We start from the raw sequence: 19,311 nt of genomic DNA, 5'->3' as shown, positions 1-19,311 counted from the left end.
GGATTTCTAAAGGTGATCTGGCTCCAAAGAAGGCAAAGACAGTGAAATTGTCTAATAAGGTGGTGGCCATGGTTTTTTGGGATTCATGCCAAATCATCCAAATCAATTACTTTCAAAAAGGACTAACAATAAATGGAGGTATTATGTATCATTATTGCACCGGAAGAGCGAAGATATTAAAAAATAATGACCTCATTTGGCCAACAAGAACCTTCTCTTCCATCATGACAATGCACAGATGCACACCTGTGCAGTTTTGATGGTATAAATCATTGAATTAAAGCTCATACTGTCACAAAATTCACTGCAATCACCAGATTTGGCCCCCAGTGACTATTTTATTTTCACATGAAAAAATGGCCCAGCATAAAACAATTCACAATTGATCGAGGTCATCGCCAACACAGATGTCTACTTTATCAACCTTCCAAAATCTCACTTTATGGATGGCTGAAAAAAGTTGGAGAAACTCTGGGAGTAGAAGTAGTATTTAGGGGAGGCGACCGACAGCTGAGGTCATTTGTGCCATAGGGGATGGACAAGAAAGGATGAAGGGTGGAGAGAAACCCGGCGTCGGCATTAGCCTGCTCTTTACGAAAGGCACCAAGGGGTCCGCAGCTTACCGTCCCATCCGACGGACGGCGTACTCACTCAAAGTGCCCTCCACAAAGCACCTCAAGTAGGGATCGAGAAACTCTGGGAAAAGTATATCAAGCTAAAAGGAGATTATGCTGAAAGCTAAAAAAATTGGAATGACTGTTCACCAGGGCAATAACTACTACTGCAATAGTCTGAGTGGCTGCTATCCCTAATACGTGAATTCCCTTGGTTTTTCCTGGCAATGATTCCAATGCTTTCTAATTAACTTTTTCACTGAAGACAGGTCAAGAGTAAGAAGCACATAAAAACCAAAACTCTAATTAGCAGATTATTTCCACTAGCACCTCTGCAATGCAGTAACACCATCGAAGCATCAAAAACATGATGTAACATACATGATTACGTGCTGTTCAAAATTATTCGACCAAAATGCATTTTGGAACCTATACATCAGTGGAATTACGACAGAATATAACTTACAAAAACACAGTGAATTCATACATTTCAATGCATTTTCTAACTGCTAAGTTTCTTCAGCGAATGCTTTCAGATGATTGACAAATAATTAATCTCCACTATTTGAACTACTTTTAGGATTACACACCACAATTGATTTCAATGGCTTGGCATCATGGGATATGGTTCAAAGTTGGGAACCAGGGCCACCTTCTATACATTTCAATCATTTAATTTCACAAATGAAACTTTGCAATTGTAACTTTCATTGGTTTACAGCTAGGTTGACTGTCATAGCCACTGAATTTTTGGTCATTCTTGGTTTTACGTGCAGGAAGTGTCTGATTGTTGGGGGATATTCATGTGATTCATTTGCATGAGGCTTCTGCTGTTGAGTCCTAGATTAAGGACAGTATGAGGCAGAACTGTTTTATTATTAATATAAAACTACAACACAACAATTTCAGAGTGGAAAAATCATTTGCCTTGATCAGAGTCCTGATCAAGGCAAATGATATATGTATATATATATATGTATATATATGATACATGATATATATATATATATATTCATATCTTGCCCCCAAATATATATACATATATCTGGGGACAAGATACTATAAAACATGTGTCTGCATGTACATGACCCTTAACCAAAATTGCACGTTACTTCGGTAGATGATACTCTATTATTTGCGTTTTGATCGAGTTACCCAACTGTCAACATATTACTAAAAAGGCCTACAAGTAGTACCTGAACTTTTACTATTGTGTGAAAATTAAATGATGGAGGAACTCGTTAAGAATATGTTCCATCGCTGAATCTCAACTGAACTAGCACTATTAAGTTCAAAAAGCTCCAAGTATTCAAATGTTAAAATTAACTTATTTCTATTAAGGAGTCAAATGTCCCCATAAAAATTATTTGTGCCAATATAAATACAACAAAGGATCACTCATTGCTTCAATCCGAGTAAATTATGGTGAATTCCGAGGATTGATGTATTCAATGACAAATTCAAATATTAAACAGTGAAACAATTTATTTAAACGATATATACATCCTACATTTGTCCTATTTAAGGCCGCGACGTAAGTTCAACATTTCTTTTTGTACTAATTCATCCATGTCATTCAGGGGTTTGTAATAAATGTGAACAACCTGCGACCCCGCAAACATGGAAATCATCGCAGCGGTGAAAAACTTCAAATAATTTGGCCAAGTAGTTCCAGCCGGCATCTTGGTGACTCCACTTGTCAAGCACTCGTCTTTTCTTGTAACAAAGTGGACTCCGCAATTTCATGGGCTTTTCGCCTCTTGTATGTTCTATCTATAGTGAAGGATGAAAGGCAATTATTACACAAAGTATTTCTGATAATTAGCAAGCAAAAGGTGAGAATTAGAGAAAGTAAGCAACTACGTAAGATGTACGTCCCACTTACAAAAATTGACTTCTCCAATATGCCATTTTATCATAGAAAATTCCAGGGACGCTCCAAGAACGAAAAATAAAGGTAAAAACCTATATATACCGAAGTACTTTTTCCCAGGCCATTTGTTCAGTAAACGTCTCACAGTCACATTTGCTCTGAGCATTTGTTCAGTGTACTAGACATATATCACTACTGGTAGACGGGATTCGAGATATTAGTAGTTATCAACTTAAAAAACATTAATTTCACAATTCAAACTGGCAACGAAAATGTTGCCTATTTTCGTACGCAGCCTCGAATTCCACCATGATACACAGAACCACGGACAACTGCCTTACGACTACAGATGTTTTTCATCGGTTCCGTACTGTGAACCGCTCAGATAGAACCGGTAAAACGAACCGTTCATAATTAATCCCCATTTTCGCAAGTGTTTTTTAAGTCATGTTTTGATGGGATTATGTGGCAAGGGTAAATTGACGTTTGTGCAGTTTTAAATGACCTGCAATTGATTCATTGTTCTTCTTCTATTGCTGTTTAATCACCCCAAAAATGAACTTCAATGCCAGAAATCGTAAGTGCTTGTTATTTGCGTAGATGTGAGTGATTAACCCGGTACATATGGCATCATCACATTAAAAATGTATTTGTTCTTTTCCTGCAATATAACTTCATGAAGGTTACCCTATAAATTTGTGTATTGCTTCATCAAAGTTATTCGAAATCCTCCATAAATTCAGCTTAAATCCTTGTTTTCCTCGGTAATATTTTCCCCAGTATAGCGCAATTGAGTTAAGTGACAAAATCTGTTGAAAATGTTCATTTTTTCTGTACCATAATACATTTCATAGACGTTCCTTATTTTTTGCTCATTAAGAATTTCAGGGTTTTCATGAAAAGCTACACATCCATTGCCTCGTTGCTATTATCATTGAAGTTATGTTCATTTATATGCATGCAAATAAGATATATCAAATATTTCATCCTGAGAATTAGTTGTATCTTAAACGCCTCTCAGTTTTATTTCCAATTTGCGGACCAGTATTGAATTTGGTGCGTTTTATGAAGAATTAATTCATTTTAGAAGAGAATAGTGGTCACCCAATGGTCATTCTTGCTCGAACCTGCCATTTGGTAATGCCCCTAATAACATATTGCGTTAAAAATTATAGATAATGGGATTTAGAGGTCATATCAGTAACTGATTGAGACGGAGTATCTGAGAAAGAGGTGGCACTGTATTGAAATAATTTGAAGAGTAGAAGACCAATCAAAACAACTTGTTCAGAAGATTATCTTGGCGGAATAGCATATCATAGAAGCTTAAAGCTTCATTTTGAGCTATGGAAAAAATGTGGAATAAGCAACGAACTGAAAAACAGCGAACAAAATAGCCTAGAATTGCCCTGAAAGCGGAATTATATATTGATACAATTAATAAGATTACAATTAAAATATAGGCACATCATCTATATTTAAAGATACCACTGGTCACAGCCTTAAAATGATTTATAATCTGGTAAATGTTTCCCACGTTCTTATTCCTTGCGTGATGTCAATCAGGGGTTTCTCTAATGAAGGTTTTCACGGCGATGAATTAAGCAGTTTTGTGCAATTTCACTCAAAAACAACCAGAGTATATAAAATATTTGGGATAGCATTATGGAAACCTTAAAAATGATAGTGTGTGCGAATTAAAACAAAGTAACGGAAAAAATTAAAACTGATAAGGCAATTTCATCATTTTATTCTTCAATGCAATTTAAGAAATTTACTGAAACATCTGAGTGTAAGAAACAAAACGTTTTAAATATGGACTTCACCTTACAAAGCCTGACACAAAATATAACCAATGGTATAGTATAATTACTATCTAAATACTTATATTTGCTATTGGTTGATGCAATGTAGGCGATTGGGAGCATGCAATGCCATCTAAATCTTCTTTATTGTCATTTCTCCTCAAAGTTTTTGACTATGCTGTATTTTTATTTGCCCCATGCCTCTAGCATTGATCAGTAGGTTTATTTTAAGATTAATTAATGCGTACATGTTGCAAAGTAAAGGTGTGTCATAGTTGGCTTTTCCATTTTAGCTTCCAGAACTGGAGGAAGAAAGAGCAAGCAATATGCTGAGCCAGTAAATAATACATATCCATCATATAATATGTATGACCCAGTAAATAATCCAAATATGCAGTCATATGAACATCAGATGAATAACCCTTCATTCCCTGGTATGTACTCTTCCACTTGTGCTTACACATAGACATGATGTGTTAACTATTAAACACAACAGGAAGTGGGAATTGTCTATTTAGCAAATCTTTAAAATGGATGCCACTTGTTTGGATACTGTGTTCATCTCTTTCTTCCGTTAAAATGCAGGCTTATATTATGGAATTTGAATATGGGTATCATTAAGGTTATCTCAATGGCCGTCAGATATTTCAAAACAAATAAATATCGCTCTTCTTCTCATGCCTTCATGTGATTTGTAAGACTGTCATTAAAAGATAGCAGCCCAGTGAACATTTCCGAAAGTAATTTTGTTTTACTATATTTTTTGTGCTTACAAATGTCAATGTAATTACTGCAGTTTTTCAATTTTACTTTTCATATGGGAAGCCACCAATAAGAATGGATGGTATGCTTAACTGTAACAAATTCACCTCTGCACTTAAGAAATGGAAATGTACAGTTTTCAGGTTTTATACCACTTCAATCTGTTAAAAATGAATGACATAAATATCTATTTTATAAATTACAATTTGAAATTACGAGTATTTTTGTGCTATTCGATGTCGGTCATTCAATGCATCCTGAGGAAAAAATGGAAAAACAAATTATGTTGTATAGATTTCTGTTTACTGTTTGGCATGATCTCCTTTTAGCTCGATATACTTTTCCCAGCGGTTCTCCAGCTTTTTCTAACCATCTAAAAAGTAGGATTTTGGAATGCTCTCAAAATTGGCTACTGAATTAGTGATAACGTCCTCGTTCGACGTGAATTGTTTTCTGCCATGCCATTTTATCATGTGTGGTAAAAAAAATAGGTCCTGGGGGCCAAATATGGCGAATACAGTGGGTGTTGTAACAATTTCACCTTAATTCCATAATTTTCACTATCAAAACTTTGCAGGTGTGAACCCTTGCATTGTCTTGATGGAAGAGAATGTTTTTCTTTACCAAATGAGGTTGTTTTTACTTTTCTTCACTCAACCGGTGCAATAACAATTATGCATAATATTCTCCATGTATGTTTGCCATTGTTGCAAGTAATCCATGCAGATGTTTTGGAGTGCATCACAAAAAACCATGGCCTTCATCTTGTCGGACAATTAAACTGTCTTCGTCATCTTTGGATTGGTTTAATCTCTGCAAGAAACTCATTTTTTTCCACTTTTATAAATAAACAAAAGTTTGTTGCTTCAATCAACTATTAAAATGAAACCAATAAAGCTTAAACTTTAGCAGCAATCTAGAGACAGATGAGGCTTACTAAACACAAACATTTTCTGATACAATGAGCTCCATTTCTTGGATTTTCTAAGGAATTATTGAACAATCCAAGTAAGTATAGATGGGACTGTGATGGAAATTCCAAGATATTGATTAAAATAATTAATATAGCAAGCAAAGCATTCTTTTGTGTAGATATGATGATAGTCTTGGCCAGGTAAGATTACCTGCACTGAAAACTGTACTCATTGACTTGTTCCTCTCTGCCATTGCTTTTCCAGACTACCAGATGAATGCCCATCAACGTCATTACCCCAGCGGTGCTGATCAAGGCTTCTCAATCCCCTCCCAGTTTCTTAATGAGCCTCTGGTAACCAATGTCGCTATGCAGTATGGGCACACTATTGTTGGTCAAGGGAAACAATTGGTTGATCAGCACTTGGAAAAATATGTCCCTGTGTCACGCTTAAAGTATTACTTTGCAGTGGACACTGGATATGTCTCTCGGAAGCTGGCTCTTCTCTTCTTCCCGTTCACCCATTCGGTATGTGCCCTTGTGTTCATTTCTCTACACTCTTCTATCTAGTTAATTCCAGTCGATTTTGACAAGGGTATAAAATATCCAAAATAAATAATGGATTAAAATCCACGCTCATATAAAAATGAATGCATTTTTTTACTCTAGATGTTTCATTAATTCGGATTAAATTTCATGTTAAAATAAATATTTTCAAATATTTATTTTATAAACAAATTAGGGTTTAAGACTTAAAGGATATTTGATCGGCAGGAATATTATCCCCATTTCCATAAGTTTTCTTGGGAAGTTACTAAAAATTCAAAATGTGAGTGAAATTTTACTGATAGTGATTAACATTTGTTGAAGTAAGTGAATCAATGTTATTCAAGTACAATTAGCACTTTTAGGGCAAAAGTAGGGCAACGTCTATTTCCTCCCCGCCTTGGACATTCCTCTGATGAACCAGAGGAAGTTCTGCCACACCGATTGCACTCAGTTTGTCAGTTGAGATACTCGAATAAATCCATCACTGCTACTACAATTGTGCTTAGTTACTTTACCTGCCCGTCCGTATGGAGGTGACTCATATTCAGCATCATATGTGATATGTGGATATGCAATGCCTGGTGCCTGAATTTACTTGGGTAACTAGATTCTTGCTTAAGCTCTTTAACCCTTTTGCTGAGGTGAACGTACCTAGTATGCTCGCACAGTAGGCTGCTGTGGGTGTACCTTTTCACCCTCTATGTGGTGTGCTATCATTTGTTGAAATGTTATAAAAATTAGGTTTGTCAAAATTAATAAAAATTTTCAATTAACTCAACAGAGAATCGAGATTATTTTTATTATTTCCATGTTTTTATTATTTAGATTATTTTATTATTATTTTGGGAGTAATAAATGTTATGGAGACGTACCTTCCATTTTCATCACATGTGAGAAGTAGGATTTCGGAGAGTGAACCGCAGGAAAAGGGTTAAAGCCAAGCCCGTGATTCAGTTACCCAGGTGAACAAAGGCATTGGCATTCCAGTACTTATTGTCTAAAGTAGCAGCCGGTTGATAGCAATAATTTATTGTGCAACAAATTAATAGCCTTCATTTGCTCTCAATCTGGTCTTGCACATTGTATGAGTAGTTTGTGAATTTGAACCCGACCTTGGGATTTAAGTTAAAGGTCTGTTGACCTTCACTTTACATTTCTCCTCTTAGCTCTGTGATTATACTCTGTATTATTAAATCCAAAATTTATGTTAGAAAGAGAAATTAATGACATTTTCTCTCAGTTTCCCTTGGAATAGATGTACTACTAAATTGCAGTCTTTTGTATTAGTTTTGTATCAATTCTATTGTATACATTGCATTATTATGCCGTGCTGTTTAATATTTGAATTGCATGCATAAGTGTACGTTGCAGTCAAAGTTCAATACACAGTAATCACTGTAATTGTGGCGTTTAAAAGTAGAGTCAGTACTTGTACTTTATCAAAGGTTAATGGTTACATTCCAGTGTTGACATTTTCAAACTTGATTCTAATTTTGTTAATATTTCTAGAACGATTAAGTCAATTTGAATGTAAAAAATTCATTCTTTGAGATTCAAATGGGCTTGTGTGTTGAGTAATGAATTGAAATGGTGCTTGGCTGGAGTGATGAATGCAGTTTGATTGAGGCTCTTTGATGCTCTTTGACTTGGCTGTTCCAAACATTGACCAACTCTCTCGTTTTCCATTTTTCAGGACTGGTCCGTCAAGTATGAGCAGGATGAACCTGTGCAGCCGCGCTACGACATAAATGCACCCGACCTGTATATCCCGGCAATGGCTTATGTGACATATGTTGTGGTCGCTGGCTTGGTTTTGGGCACCCAGAACAGGTGGGAATGTGGTCATTCACTGCATGGGTTGTCTAAATTATTTATCAACAGCAAAAAAACATTCTCTTCAAACACACAGTTTTGAAAATAAAAGCCATGAGGTACATATATTTAGAGGTTAGCTGGAAGAAGGGACTATCTAGTCTCAATCTTTCCCAAAGAAACACGTTTTATTATTATTATAATTATGTGTGTACATTGGTGAAGTGTGTACATTGGTGAAGTGTGTACTTCCAAGTTCCTGGTTACCAGTAAAAGAAATACTGATTTAAATCCAACACATTATATACATTGTTCCTCTACAAAAGCACTTGGTACTCTTAGAGTTGAATGGTAAAATTATAGTGATAAGTAATTGGCATTAATTTGCAAAAGCAAATCACTTTTTCCATTTCCATGTACCCTAAATTCGTTTTGAAAAAATCGGAGGTGAGGTGCTCGTTGGGGCAATTCAGTGTTTGGTACCAGGATGCACCTCACGAAGGGCTAAGTCACAATCAGCTTTAAAATGCTTCCACTCCCATTGCGAGAGTGCTTATTTGGGAACATATTGGTTAAACCTTTTCTGGCATTGCTAATTCCGTGGGTTGAAACTTGTGATTAGACAAATTATCAACCCGATGCCAAAATCCTGAGGAGGAGGCTTTTGTTCCTCTTGATATGGAGGGTGGTGAGAGGAGGGAAGGTAATGAATGGTGGGAGAGTGGAGTGTTTTGGGTCATGGGAATTCTCTTTCTTTGAGCGATTTCACTTCTGCATTGGCAAATAAAGACATCATGGTACGTCTATATCCTTACCAATAAATAATGAGATTTGGAACGACACTCTGGACAATCACAGCTATCAAGAGATCAAACAACAACAACAATCTATTTGTGCGAAAGACAACATGGTGGCTATTGTGGAAAAAACCTTTACCGAAGGTGAAGTGTACGACGTATCTCAGAAACCATCAAGTTAGGTAAGTGAGGTACCTAGTGACCTCACACCCAAATTCCAGAAAGAATTCGAGCAGTCAATCTCGTCATGCCCTGTGATTTTCTATGCAAGTTAAAAGTTCAAACTAACCCAAATGGATTTTCAGTCTCCTAGATTTCCCTAGAGTCCTCTTTTGTCTAAGGTGTCGCCTCCTAATCACCTATTAAATCATAAAAAATAGATGTCAATTTTTATAAGTTCTCACTGAAGAACTCAAGAGAGCAAGAATGGGAAGTTATAGGAGGTTGTTCCTTAACTTTGGTTCACAAGACCAATGGTTTGTTTAAACTGCTATGACTTATTAATGATAATAACTTATTATTTGTTTTATTTTTTATTTTTATGTTTCTGTGGTAATAAAACATAATCATTTACTTTCTACTTTCTGAGCATTAGAATTTATGGTCCTTGCTCTCTTTTATCTCTGAAGAGTCAAGAACTCAAGTATGCCGAAGCGTGAGTGAACCAAAATGATTTCATATTCAAGGAAATATTTTGATAACTCTTATCTGAAGGTCTGGCCATGGGTTGCCTGCTCTCCCTCCAATCCTAGCGAATATTTATTGGACAATTTTGAACAAAATCTCTCTTCATGCAATTACCTACTTGCAAAAAATGTTTTCTGTTGGCATTGAATCTTCGATCATATCTAGTGTGTATGGTCAAAAATTGGGAGACCACTTGAAAAATTTAATGACGATATTGAAAGGCAATTACAAAACCATGAAATTCACAAAGGAGATGGAAAACAAAGGGACACTAAATTTCTTCAACATAACCATTTTCAATATTTTTTAACTAGAAAACAAGAATTTTCCATCATTGTAAAGAACACATATGCAGACCAAATCACCCACAGCAATTCAAGGCATTCTTTCTCATAAAAAGAGATGGCAGCCTATCACTCAATGTTACACTTGTTGCTCACCCGTCACAATCGAACATAAATAGAATAAGGATCTAAAAGTTATCGACCAAATTGTCACCAACAATGGTTATTTCTATCAAAGTCATAGGCATACTGTACCCAATAAATGTACCAAAATTGCCATCAAAGACATCTATGGAACACTACCCAATGAGTATGGCAGTCCATTTGGCAGTGGGATGTTGAAAACTGTGATGGAGGGGAGAATATTAGGCAAGCGAGGAAGGGGCAGGAATAGGATGGGGATTTTGGATGGAATTCAGTGAAACAGGCTAATATTTCTGTAGTGGATATGTCTTCAGTAATGTTCCTCAACCATTTTAACTTCTTTATATCAATTTTTATATATTATTTGAAAATAATGGTCTAATTGATTCCAATCTGACTGGTAAAAGCATTCAGAAGTGGTGAAAGTTTCCCTTTGCATGAAAAAGTTAAACTATAAACTGGGAAGGGTTAGTCTAGCTTTTGGGGACCCATCTACCCTGGTGCATGATGCATGATCCCTTGCTCTGCCTTGGCTTCACTCAACAATCAAATGGATCCCCGCTGCACAGGATTTTCTCTCTTCATGATTTCACGTACAAATATATGGATATACATGATTGCCTGTTGTTTGATATCTAGCAGAAATGTATGCTAGTGTGACCATTTGTCACACAACAAACTTTTGCCCCCCAGCCTTAGACCTAGCATTTCAATTTTCAATTTTTTCTACTCCCTCACAGGTTTTCACCAGAAATGCTTGGAATTCAGGCAAGCTCTGCCCTAGCTTGGTCTCTTGTGGAAATAGTTGTGGAATTCCTTACCTTATATATTGCAAACATAAAAACTAATTTGAAAACTTTGGATCTCCTGGCATTTGCTGGATATAAATATGTTGGGTAAGTTCTTTTAATGAATAAATTGACTAATATTACATATTTTATTAGAAATTTATCAGTATTAATAATGTACTTCCTTTTACTTAATTAAGCAATCCAATCTGTTGGTTGTTTAGGTTTCAACTGGTGTGTTCATTTTTGCTGTCTCAAATTTAGCAGACGGTATGGAAAAATATTCCGTGGTGGAAAAGGAACAATGATAGGTTTACCTAAAGTAATGGTGTCTATTGCTTTTTGAAGTTGAGATTATTTCTGTTGTTGCTTATGGTGTGCATTCGACTATTTCTGTACTATGCCCAAGTGTTCACCTCTGAATAACGGGACCTAATTTCCTTATTGGAGTTTATGGTAACCTCTCACTTTAAGCACCATGCTACCAAATAAAATAAAGCTATGGGAATAACGATATGGATTTTGTGGAAGTGAAATTTGCATTTGCCAAGATGAGATCCAGCATGTTGTATAAGTGTGCCTCATGCCTTGTGACTATAGTTCTATTTCTGTTATTGCTTATTTCTAAACTGCCCCACTTAAGGCATTTTATTTATTTCCAGGATTATTTTTGCAGTGTTGTTGAGCTTATTGTTGAGAAAAGCAGGTTATTACATTGGTCTCATTTACTCCAGCATAGCCCTGGCATTTTTTTTGGTGAGTATTTGTACTGTTCGTTCTCTTGTGTGCATTAGCAAGTCGCAAGGATGCCTTCTTTTAAGTACATGTTGTTCGGCCTCTGTCATTTTGTTCAAAAGCTGGGCAGAAATATAATTAAGTTATTGCCTAAGCTTGATAGCTCATTATTGCTCTTGGAAAAATGGTTTAACTGTCTGTAACTGTACTGAAAACAAATTATATTCAAATTAAAAAAGAATGAAAGTGCCTTAGTTTGACCTCTGCTTAATAGGTCAACCCGTAGAAACACAGCCCCAAGGTTTTTAGGTTTGTCTATTGATGAGCCCTTAAACTGAGGGATCCATACCAATGGCCCATGTTCCACTTTGGCAAAAAGTGGATTTATTCTATGAAATCTTACAAACATTGTAGATTTAAATATATTAAAAATGGTTTACTGTGGCAACTTTCAGTCACATATGAGCTACGGAATCATTTTCTGAGGAGTATCACCTGACTTCCGCAGAGTTTTTATAATCCAAAAAAGATATATTAGGTAAATAGCAAAAATATCCCTGTGGAAAACTTGCAAACCATATTTTTTGAAGAATTGGAAATTCTAACTTTACCTTGTCTGCATATTTATTATTTATGTATGTATGTTAAGGGTAATATGAATCAAGAAATCACCAATGCTCAAGTACATGGGCGTAATACTCGACAGAGGGATGATGTACATTTATTCTGGCGCTCTTCTGCTAGGTTTAATGAGAGTCCATTTCATGTGACCATCAAAAGTTTCAACTATCTGCCACCAGGCATAAAACACGGTCCTTTGAGGGGTACACTTAAGAAATCTCTCAAATATTTTCTGATGGATAAATGCTATTATAGTGTGGAAGAGTTTCTGGAGTCTTCAGAACATGGAAACAGCTGATTGTTTGCTCTCAGACTTGTCCTATATTTGACTTGGTTAAGTCCTGGGACCAATAAATATTATTATTAGGTTTGTTCTGTGCACTAAATATTGCTTCGGTTAGTGAATATCTTGCAATTTTTAGAAAACACCTAAAGGTCTCATACCCAACCATTATTTGCATTGTTTTGATAATTTTTAATTTATAAAAATGAATTAAAATGTAATGCTCGCTAATTGTGGGGAGATGGAACAGCTTAATAATTGAAAATATTAATAACCATTGCATATTTCCCGTAGAAACAATAAAGAATAATTCCATAAATTGAAAACTATAATAATGAACTAAGTCATTTGAAAATTGCCATCCAATCCTGTACCACTCAAAAATATGTGATACCCATGATTTTAAGTGTGATTCTCAATTTTCTTCCCCAGGTTCGAACACTCCGTGTTCAAATACTGCCAGAGTCAGGACAGAGTGCTTACTCGGGGGGAGGCAAGCGGAGGCTCTACATCCTTCTCTTTGTGGCAGCCATTCAGCCCATCATGATGTGGTTCCTCTCCTCACATCTCGTCTCATAGCCCAACGGCGTGTAGATTTGACAGTCGCCATGACGGCCTGTGTATTTGTGTCCTGGGAGCATCGCAAGCCATAAATCAAAGAGACAAGTGTGTTTTGTGAAGAGGGTAACCCTGACGAGTGTGCCATTTGTTGTAAACTGTTGACTTGTACTTTTGAGTTACTTTGTCCAAAACATGTTAACCCTTCAATTTAGTCAGGTGAAAATATACTAAGTTTTACAGCTGGAAGAAATTAATAACACATTCATTTTGAGATGCAAGCAACAATGGACTTATCCTTCTAATTATTTCTTTGGCTACTGAATTTTGAATATTTTGTTATGATAATAATTTTGACTGACATTGTTTTTCAGATATTATCACACCACAAACATTTTACAGTTACAGTTGATGAAAACAAAATTGATATAACTGTGATTGGAACTGTAACTCAGAGATGCATTCTACTGCGTGGTTGCTGGTGGAATTGTTGGAGATTATGAGTCGGGCTGTAATATTTGCCGTTTGATTTAGTGAACACATTTACTTATGAAATTTGATATTTGTGCTTGCTTCTTGGGGCATGCTGGTCAGAATCAGATGAAGTCCTATGAATTGAGATGAGGTATCCCCTGTGAATTATTCTCTTTCACATGAGGTGTAGAGCTTGGTTTCCAATATGGAGTTGATGGGACTCATTCAAAAATATTTATTTAGAGAGGAGATGTAAAGTTTTATTTTTTAATTCGGAGAAGTCAGGCCCACACCTGATTAACTTTATTTGTAAGAAAGAATAACAATTGATGCAAAGAAAGCTTGGGTAGTATCCATGATTTTTTGTAATCCATCCTATTGCTATAGTTCTTGTAGCCATTTAAAGTAGATTTGTTGGCCTCTTTTTATTTACCCTTAGTTCTGAAAAAATACTGGCAGTTGTCTTCCAAATTCATCATGCTGGACTATATTGACTTATTTAAGGCTACGAGTCATGTTCTCATTTTCTGTTACCATTCACTTAAAATATGCATCATGGCCTTAATTCCACGTTAAAATTTTAAGGCATTGCATGTCACCACACTGCTATTCATGGCTGTGGTTGTGAAACAAAGATATCTGGCACACAGATAACTATATATGTCTTGGCTTCCTTGAAACTCACTGACTGCTATGATTTTCATATGAATCATTGTATATACAAGATGTTAAAACAGCAAACAAACAAGACATGCTTTCAAGCAGCTTATGGTCAGTTGCTCAAATGCTGTAATTTCATATTCTTTTATCATAATCTGAAATGAAAACATCCTTAACCCCTAATATTTTTATTACTCCAAGGAGAAGTAGGTGAGATACGGCTGACGCATTTGTTGCCAATTGCAAAACCATGTCTTTTCAATCACCTACTTAAAACCATAATAAATATAGTTGCTATGTTTCAACTCTGTTTTATTTTATGTTATCATGAGGTATCGGCTTTTTAATACTTTTCCAGTGATTTATGTTGGAAAAATAACTAAGTAGGTGCCAGTTGGGTAATAATCAAGTTCACGGCACACATTCTTGGAATTAAATTAAATAGAGAATTACTTATAAATCCTTAGGTGGCATCTATTATAAATTCCACTATCATGGTAAAATTGTATAGTATTGTTTTTGGGTATTTATTTGCTTAATGGTGTATCCTTATATTCAGGGTGGGAAAATGAAAGGGACTGAGTACTAATCAGATTATACTACCTTGAGAGAATTGGTGCAACAAAGGAAGATAGTAAAGTAACATAGTAAAATAATTCCCTGAACACATAGAGTTGGAGGTAAGGGAAGCATTGTGTTAACTGCTGACCACTGACCAAATCACAACACCATGAGGAGGGGATGTCGGAGGAGTCCTAGAATTCCATTCTTGTTGAAGGGTTGAATTTACACTGGGCTTGAAAGTGAGGGAGAAAGGGGGGATATGCTTGTTCAATGACAACAACAATACTCTTTAGACAACTTTGATAATTTCTAACATATCAAACTTTCCTCTGGCCAAAGAAGGGACACACGTACAATGTTTCTGTCTTACCCTCTGCTCTGAGCTTTTCCACTTTCTCCTTCCTTTCCTCTAGATATCTTTCCTTTTCAGATTCCCTGTTATCGCATGCTAAGCTTCTTGCACCCTCACCTCCCCTCTGAACTGATTTGAAAACTTCAACACCCTTCTCCTAAATATATTTCCTTTCTTAGGTCTTGTGTTACTCATGCCATTCCACCCTCTTCAGATTTATTTACTATTTTGTCCTCCTATAATAATTATTGTTACGAGGGCGATTCGAAAAGTAAGGTCTCTTATATTTTTTTCATGACAAATCAAATTTATTCTCAACTTTGTGTACATCGTTGGAAAGGCTGAGCATTTAGCTATTTTTCTACATAGTCGCTTTGACGAAAAATCAGTTTTTGTATCCATGTAAGCAGCTTTTTAATACCGGCATCGTACCTTCCTCCTGCCGCGTCATGAAGCCAACTGATGACTGCTTCTTGCACTTCCTCGTCTGACTTGAATATCTGTCCTCCAAGGTGTTTTTTGAGAGCGGGAAACAAGTGGTGGTCGCTGGGGGCAACGTTCGGGCTGTAAGGAGGGTGGTCGATGATATCCCAGCCGAATTCATTGAGCAGGGTGGTCGTTTGATGTAACACATCTGGACGTGCATTGTCATGATGCAAACACTTTGGTGAGACACCTTGTTGTAACCAAGGACCTCTGACACAATATTCTGCATGGAGAAGTAGCCACTCTCTTTATAAAGGCCTTTCTTTATCTCATGATTTCTCCTTATCTCAATTTCTCCAGTTATTGCGCACCATCTCGTCAATAGGAGCCGCCGTTGATTCTGGCAAACTCAGCTGCTGCTCATCGTGGACGTTTTCCTGGCCATCAAAACACTCCCTGCACCACTTCCGCACGTTTTTGATGTCCATACACTTCCACTAAATCACGATGAATTTATATCGGAGAAGAAGTCATCAATTGGCTTCGTGACGTGGCGGGAGAGAGGTACGACGCCGGTATTAAAAAGCTGCTTACAAGGATGCACGGGGTGATTGATCGTCAAGGGGACTATGTAGAAAAATAGCTAAATGCTCAACCTTTCCAACGATGTACGCAAAGTTGTGAATAAATTTGATTTTTCATGAAAAAAATAGGAGACCTTACTTTTCGAATCGCCCTAGTATTAGCAGTAGTATACCCGCTTAAGTTCGGTTTTTCATAGATCTTGGTACTGCGTGCTATTTGTAAGTCATAACTAAAATGACAAAAAGCATTCTTAAACCACTTACTACATGTTACCATGACTAATTCCTTAGTGCTGTATACTTTCACCCTCCCTTAATCCCACCCCAAAATGCCTCCTCTTTTCCCCCTTCAACCTTGCTTTCCCAGCATTCTCCCCTCTCTTTCCACCACCTTCAGCATTTCATTGCCTCTCAGTATCTCCTGCATCCGATTGCCCTGCCTTCTTTGAATTTCCCCGCACAACTGTCTCTCTTCCCCTACCTTGACTAGAACTCAATCATTTGTTTACCATTATATCCATTAAATATTTTCCAAAACCACATCTCTAAAGCCTCCACTCTATACTTATCCTCTTGCTTCAACAAATAGTTTCCCGAGACATGCTAAACTATGCTCCATAATGAAGTTTTCACTGGTCTTTTGTTCACACCCTTACCTAAAGTAACTGTCAACAACTACTGCATCTTTGTGAATGATGCTTTACGTAATGCATCATTGTTTTTAATGTTCCTACTACTCTGCTCAACCTCCTCGAAAATACTTCCTGAATAGGTGAAGTCTTCTACTTATCCAGTTAATGGCCCCAAAAATTTGATGTTTATCTCATCTTTTTTACTTCTCATTAGCTTCATTTTAATATGATTAATTCTCTTCCCATGCCTTCAAGACTAATTCCACAATGTACCAAGTGATGATTGTACACCTTTGGCTGATGGCCTAAATAGTACTTGATCATTTGCAAGGGAATTGAGATAATGCAGTGGCTAATGTATTGGCTACCCTCTGAGAGAGTCTGGGTTTGAATCCTTGAGACAGCTGATATTTTTCAGTGGTATCTCGATCCATACTTGAGGTGCCCTGTGGAGAGCCCATAGAGTGAGTATGCCATCTGTTGGATGGAACGTTAAACTGCAGACCCCTTGGCACCTTTCTTTAAGAATAAGCTAATTCCGATGTTGGGTTTCTCCCCAACATTCATCCTTTCCCATCAATCCCTATTTGCGAAAATGACCTTATCTTTTGGTTGTCTCCCCTAAAACTACTACTAACATTTGCAAATCTAGCTGATTTGTGCAGAGTTTCCCATACATTTTTATTCCAGCTCTTTCCATGCCTCTCTTACCATTTCCTCCACATATACGTTGAAAATAACGGCTTAATAATATGAGTGGTGACTCCAAATCATGTTCCCCAGGGTGGGTGTGCGTAAATGGGTTGTGTTTTGAAAATGCAGAGAAAACTGAATTCTTGCAGGATAGAAAGTTCTAGGGAGCGGAGTAAGGCCCAGAACTTTACCGGACATGCCAATCAAAAGAGGTTCAATGGAGTCCCTGCATTACTGCCCATCCTAACTCTCCATTCGCTTACTGTTTCTGCGGGACAAGGGCAGGGTCCAGATAAGTCAACCTGGTGTCTCTCCAATTCACTCCTATCTCCTGCAAAATATTCATTTATTGCACTCAGTTTACTCTGTATAACACTTTCCCAAAGTCTACAAAGTATACAAATGCATCCTCGTTGTATGTCACGATTGTGATGTCATCAGGCTCATTAGCTCAGGCCCTTTCTTCATTTTCTTCTAGGGACTCATTTGCTCTCCTCTCCTTGATCATCCTCTTAGTAATACCTCTGCCAAATGTGAAATCTAACTTAGGTGTCCTCACATTCTGCTGCTTTCCCTATTTTGAAATTGGCAGCTATGCTGACCTAACTTAGTCTTCCAACAATTTTTTCCCCTTGTAATTGCCACAAATGAGCCAATCAAAACTCTCTCTTCCTTATCCTCCTGAATTCTAGCATAATAGGGCCATCTATTTCCCACTCTTTCCTATTTCATTTCCTTTGATGCCTTTTCATACTTATGTTCATGTACTCCTGGTTCTAAGCTATCATTTACAATATCCTATACCCCATCTATGTTCAAACTCCCTCGCCTATGATAATATTTCACTCAGTGCAACTTTATTAGTGCAAATAGAATTTCCTTTTTTACATCCTGACAGCTCCACCTTTCCCAATAGTATGTTCATTCCAGCCTGTCTCCTTAAAATCTCCATACCCTCATAGTGTTCTTTCCATTATGTTGCCATCTTGGTCCTATTCATTTCATGCCTCAGTATACTCTTTGGCTCTAGGTACTTATTCCTCCTTTCTTCTGGGTTCTCATTCTTCCTTTTCCTTCTCTCATCCATCTCTATAAAAATTTCTTCTGTTACCAATGGCTTTCTTAACCTATCCCTATTTACCATACCTATTGTTTCATATACCACTATCTAGTCAATGGATAAGGAATCAGAGTAAATTGATGAAATCCCAGGAGAATGGATCCAGGTGGCTAGAGGGGGTCTCCTGCAGTCCATGTACAATGTGTCCTGCCCGATATACCTCACTGGAAACAACCTATATATTCCTAGGTGCTACAGTCCCCATGCCCAAGAAAGTAGCTGCTTCCAAGTGCAAACACTTAGTCTCATTTCTTATGCATCTACAACTCTTGCACTTGAGAACTTAAGGTAAGTTTAAAGCATTATTATAGCACCAATTTGGGTTTAGGAGAGAGGGATGTGAGAAACTATTCTGACATTAAGACCGATTGTGAAGACAAGTGCAAGCTAACACATTTGGTCCCTGTGCATGGAGAAAACCTTCAACAATCTAGAATGGAATAAGCTGGTAGAGATGCTAAAGGAAACTGGGGTAACACTCAAGGGAAAAAAGAGTATTATGGAGGTCGTACAGTGACGCGAAGGGGCAGTGATAAAGGATGGAACACGCAACGAGAGCAATTAATGTATTAGAGATAGAG

The 19,311-nt window shown here is 36.9% G+C and overlaps 3 protein-coding genes across 3 annotated transcripts; 1 reads left to right on the top strand and 2 right to left on the bottom strand.

Moving 5' to 3' along the window:
- Positions 1 to 2,081: 2,081 nt before the first annotated feature.
- Positions 2,082 to 2,296, bottom strand: sloth2 (sloth 2). Its single transcript, XM_071597701.1, has one exon. The coding sequence runs from the start codon at positions 2,294 to 2,296 to the stop codon at positions 2,132 to 2,134; it is 165 nt and encodes a 54-aa protein (XP_071453802.1). The 3' UTR covers positions 2,082 to 2,131.
- On the bottom strand, positions 2,274 to 2,828 carry sloth1 (sloth 1). Its single transcript, XM_071597700.1, has 2 exons — positions 2,500 to 2,828; positions 2,274 to 2,387 (listed from the first exon to the last, which is right to left on the bottom strand). Exons 1-2 carry the CDS (start codon positions 2,651 to 2,653, stop codon positions 2,314 to 2,316), a joined length of 228 nt encoding a protein of 75 aa, XP_071453801.1. The 5' UTR covers positions 2,654 to 2,828; the 3' UTR covers positions 2,274 to 2,313.
- Positions 2,829 to 2,926: 98 nt separating this feature from the next.
- On the top strand, positions 2,927 to 14,709 carry Yif1 (Yip1d-interacting factor 1). Its single transcript, XM_071597876.1, has 7 exons — positions 2,927 to 3,064; positions 4,586 to 4,726; positions 6,233 to 6,495; positions 8,210 to 8,346; positions 10,981 to 11,136; positions 11,691 to 11,784; positions 13,100 to 14,709. The coding sequence occupies exons 1-7, from the start codon at positions 3,043 to 3,045 to the stop codon at positions 13,244 to 13,246; spliced, it is 960 nt and encodes a 319-aa protein (XP_071453977.1). The 5' UTR covers positions 2,927 to 3,042; the 3' UTR covers positions 13,247 to 14,709.
- The last annotated feature ends 4,602 nt before the right edge of the window (positions 14,710 to 19,311 follow it).

This window comes from Hetaerina americana, unplaced genomic scaffold, assembly GCF_022747635.1.
Source record: "Hetaerina americana unplaced genomic scaffold, ioHetAmer1.1.p SCAF_9, whole genome shotgun sequence".
NCBI lineage: Eukaryota > Metazoa > Arthropoda > Insecta > Odonata > Calopterygidae > Hetaerina > Hetaerina americana.
Note: the sequence above shows the minus strand (reverse complement) of the source record. Positions and strands in the feature narration are given on the sequence as shown.

What these genes read in the sequence shown, in the direction of transcription:
- sloth2 (XM_071597701.1), bottom strand. Translation starts at nt 2,296, where the DNA reads ATGCCGGCTGGAACTACTTGGCCAAATTATTTGAAGTTTTTCACCGCT.
- sloth1 (XM_071597700.1), bottom strand. Translation starts at nt 2,653, where the DNA reads ATGCTCAGAGCAAATGTGACTGTGAGACGTTTACTGAACAAATGGCCT. An exon ending in TATTGGAGAAGTCAATTTTT is followed by an intron (nt 2,388 to 2,499) that starts GTAAGTGGGACG and finishes CCTTCACTATAG; the next exon opens with ATAGAACATACAAGAGGCGA.
- Yif1 (XM_071597876.1), top strand. Translation starts at nt 3,043, where the DNA reads ATGAACTTCAATGCCAGAAATC. An exon ending in GAACTTCAATGCCAGAAATC is followed by an intron (nt 3,065 to 4,585) that starts GTAAGTGCTTGT and finishes TTTCCATTTTAG; the next exon opens with CTTCCAGAACTGGAGGAAGA. An exon ending in GTTTTGGGCACCCAGAACAG is followed by an intron (nt 8,347 to 10,980) that starts GTGGGAATGTGG and finishes ACTCCCTCACAG; the next exon opens with GTTTTCACCAGAAATGCTTG.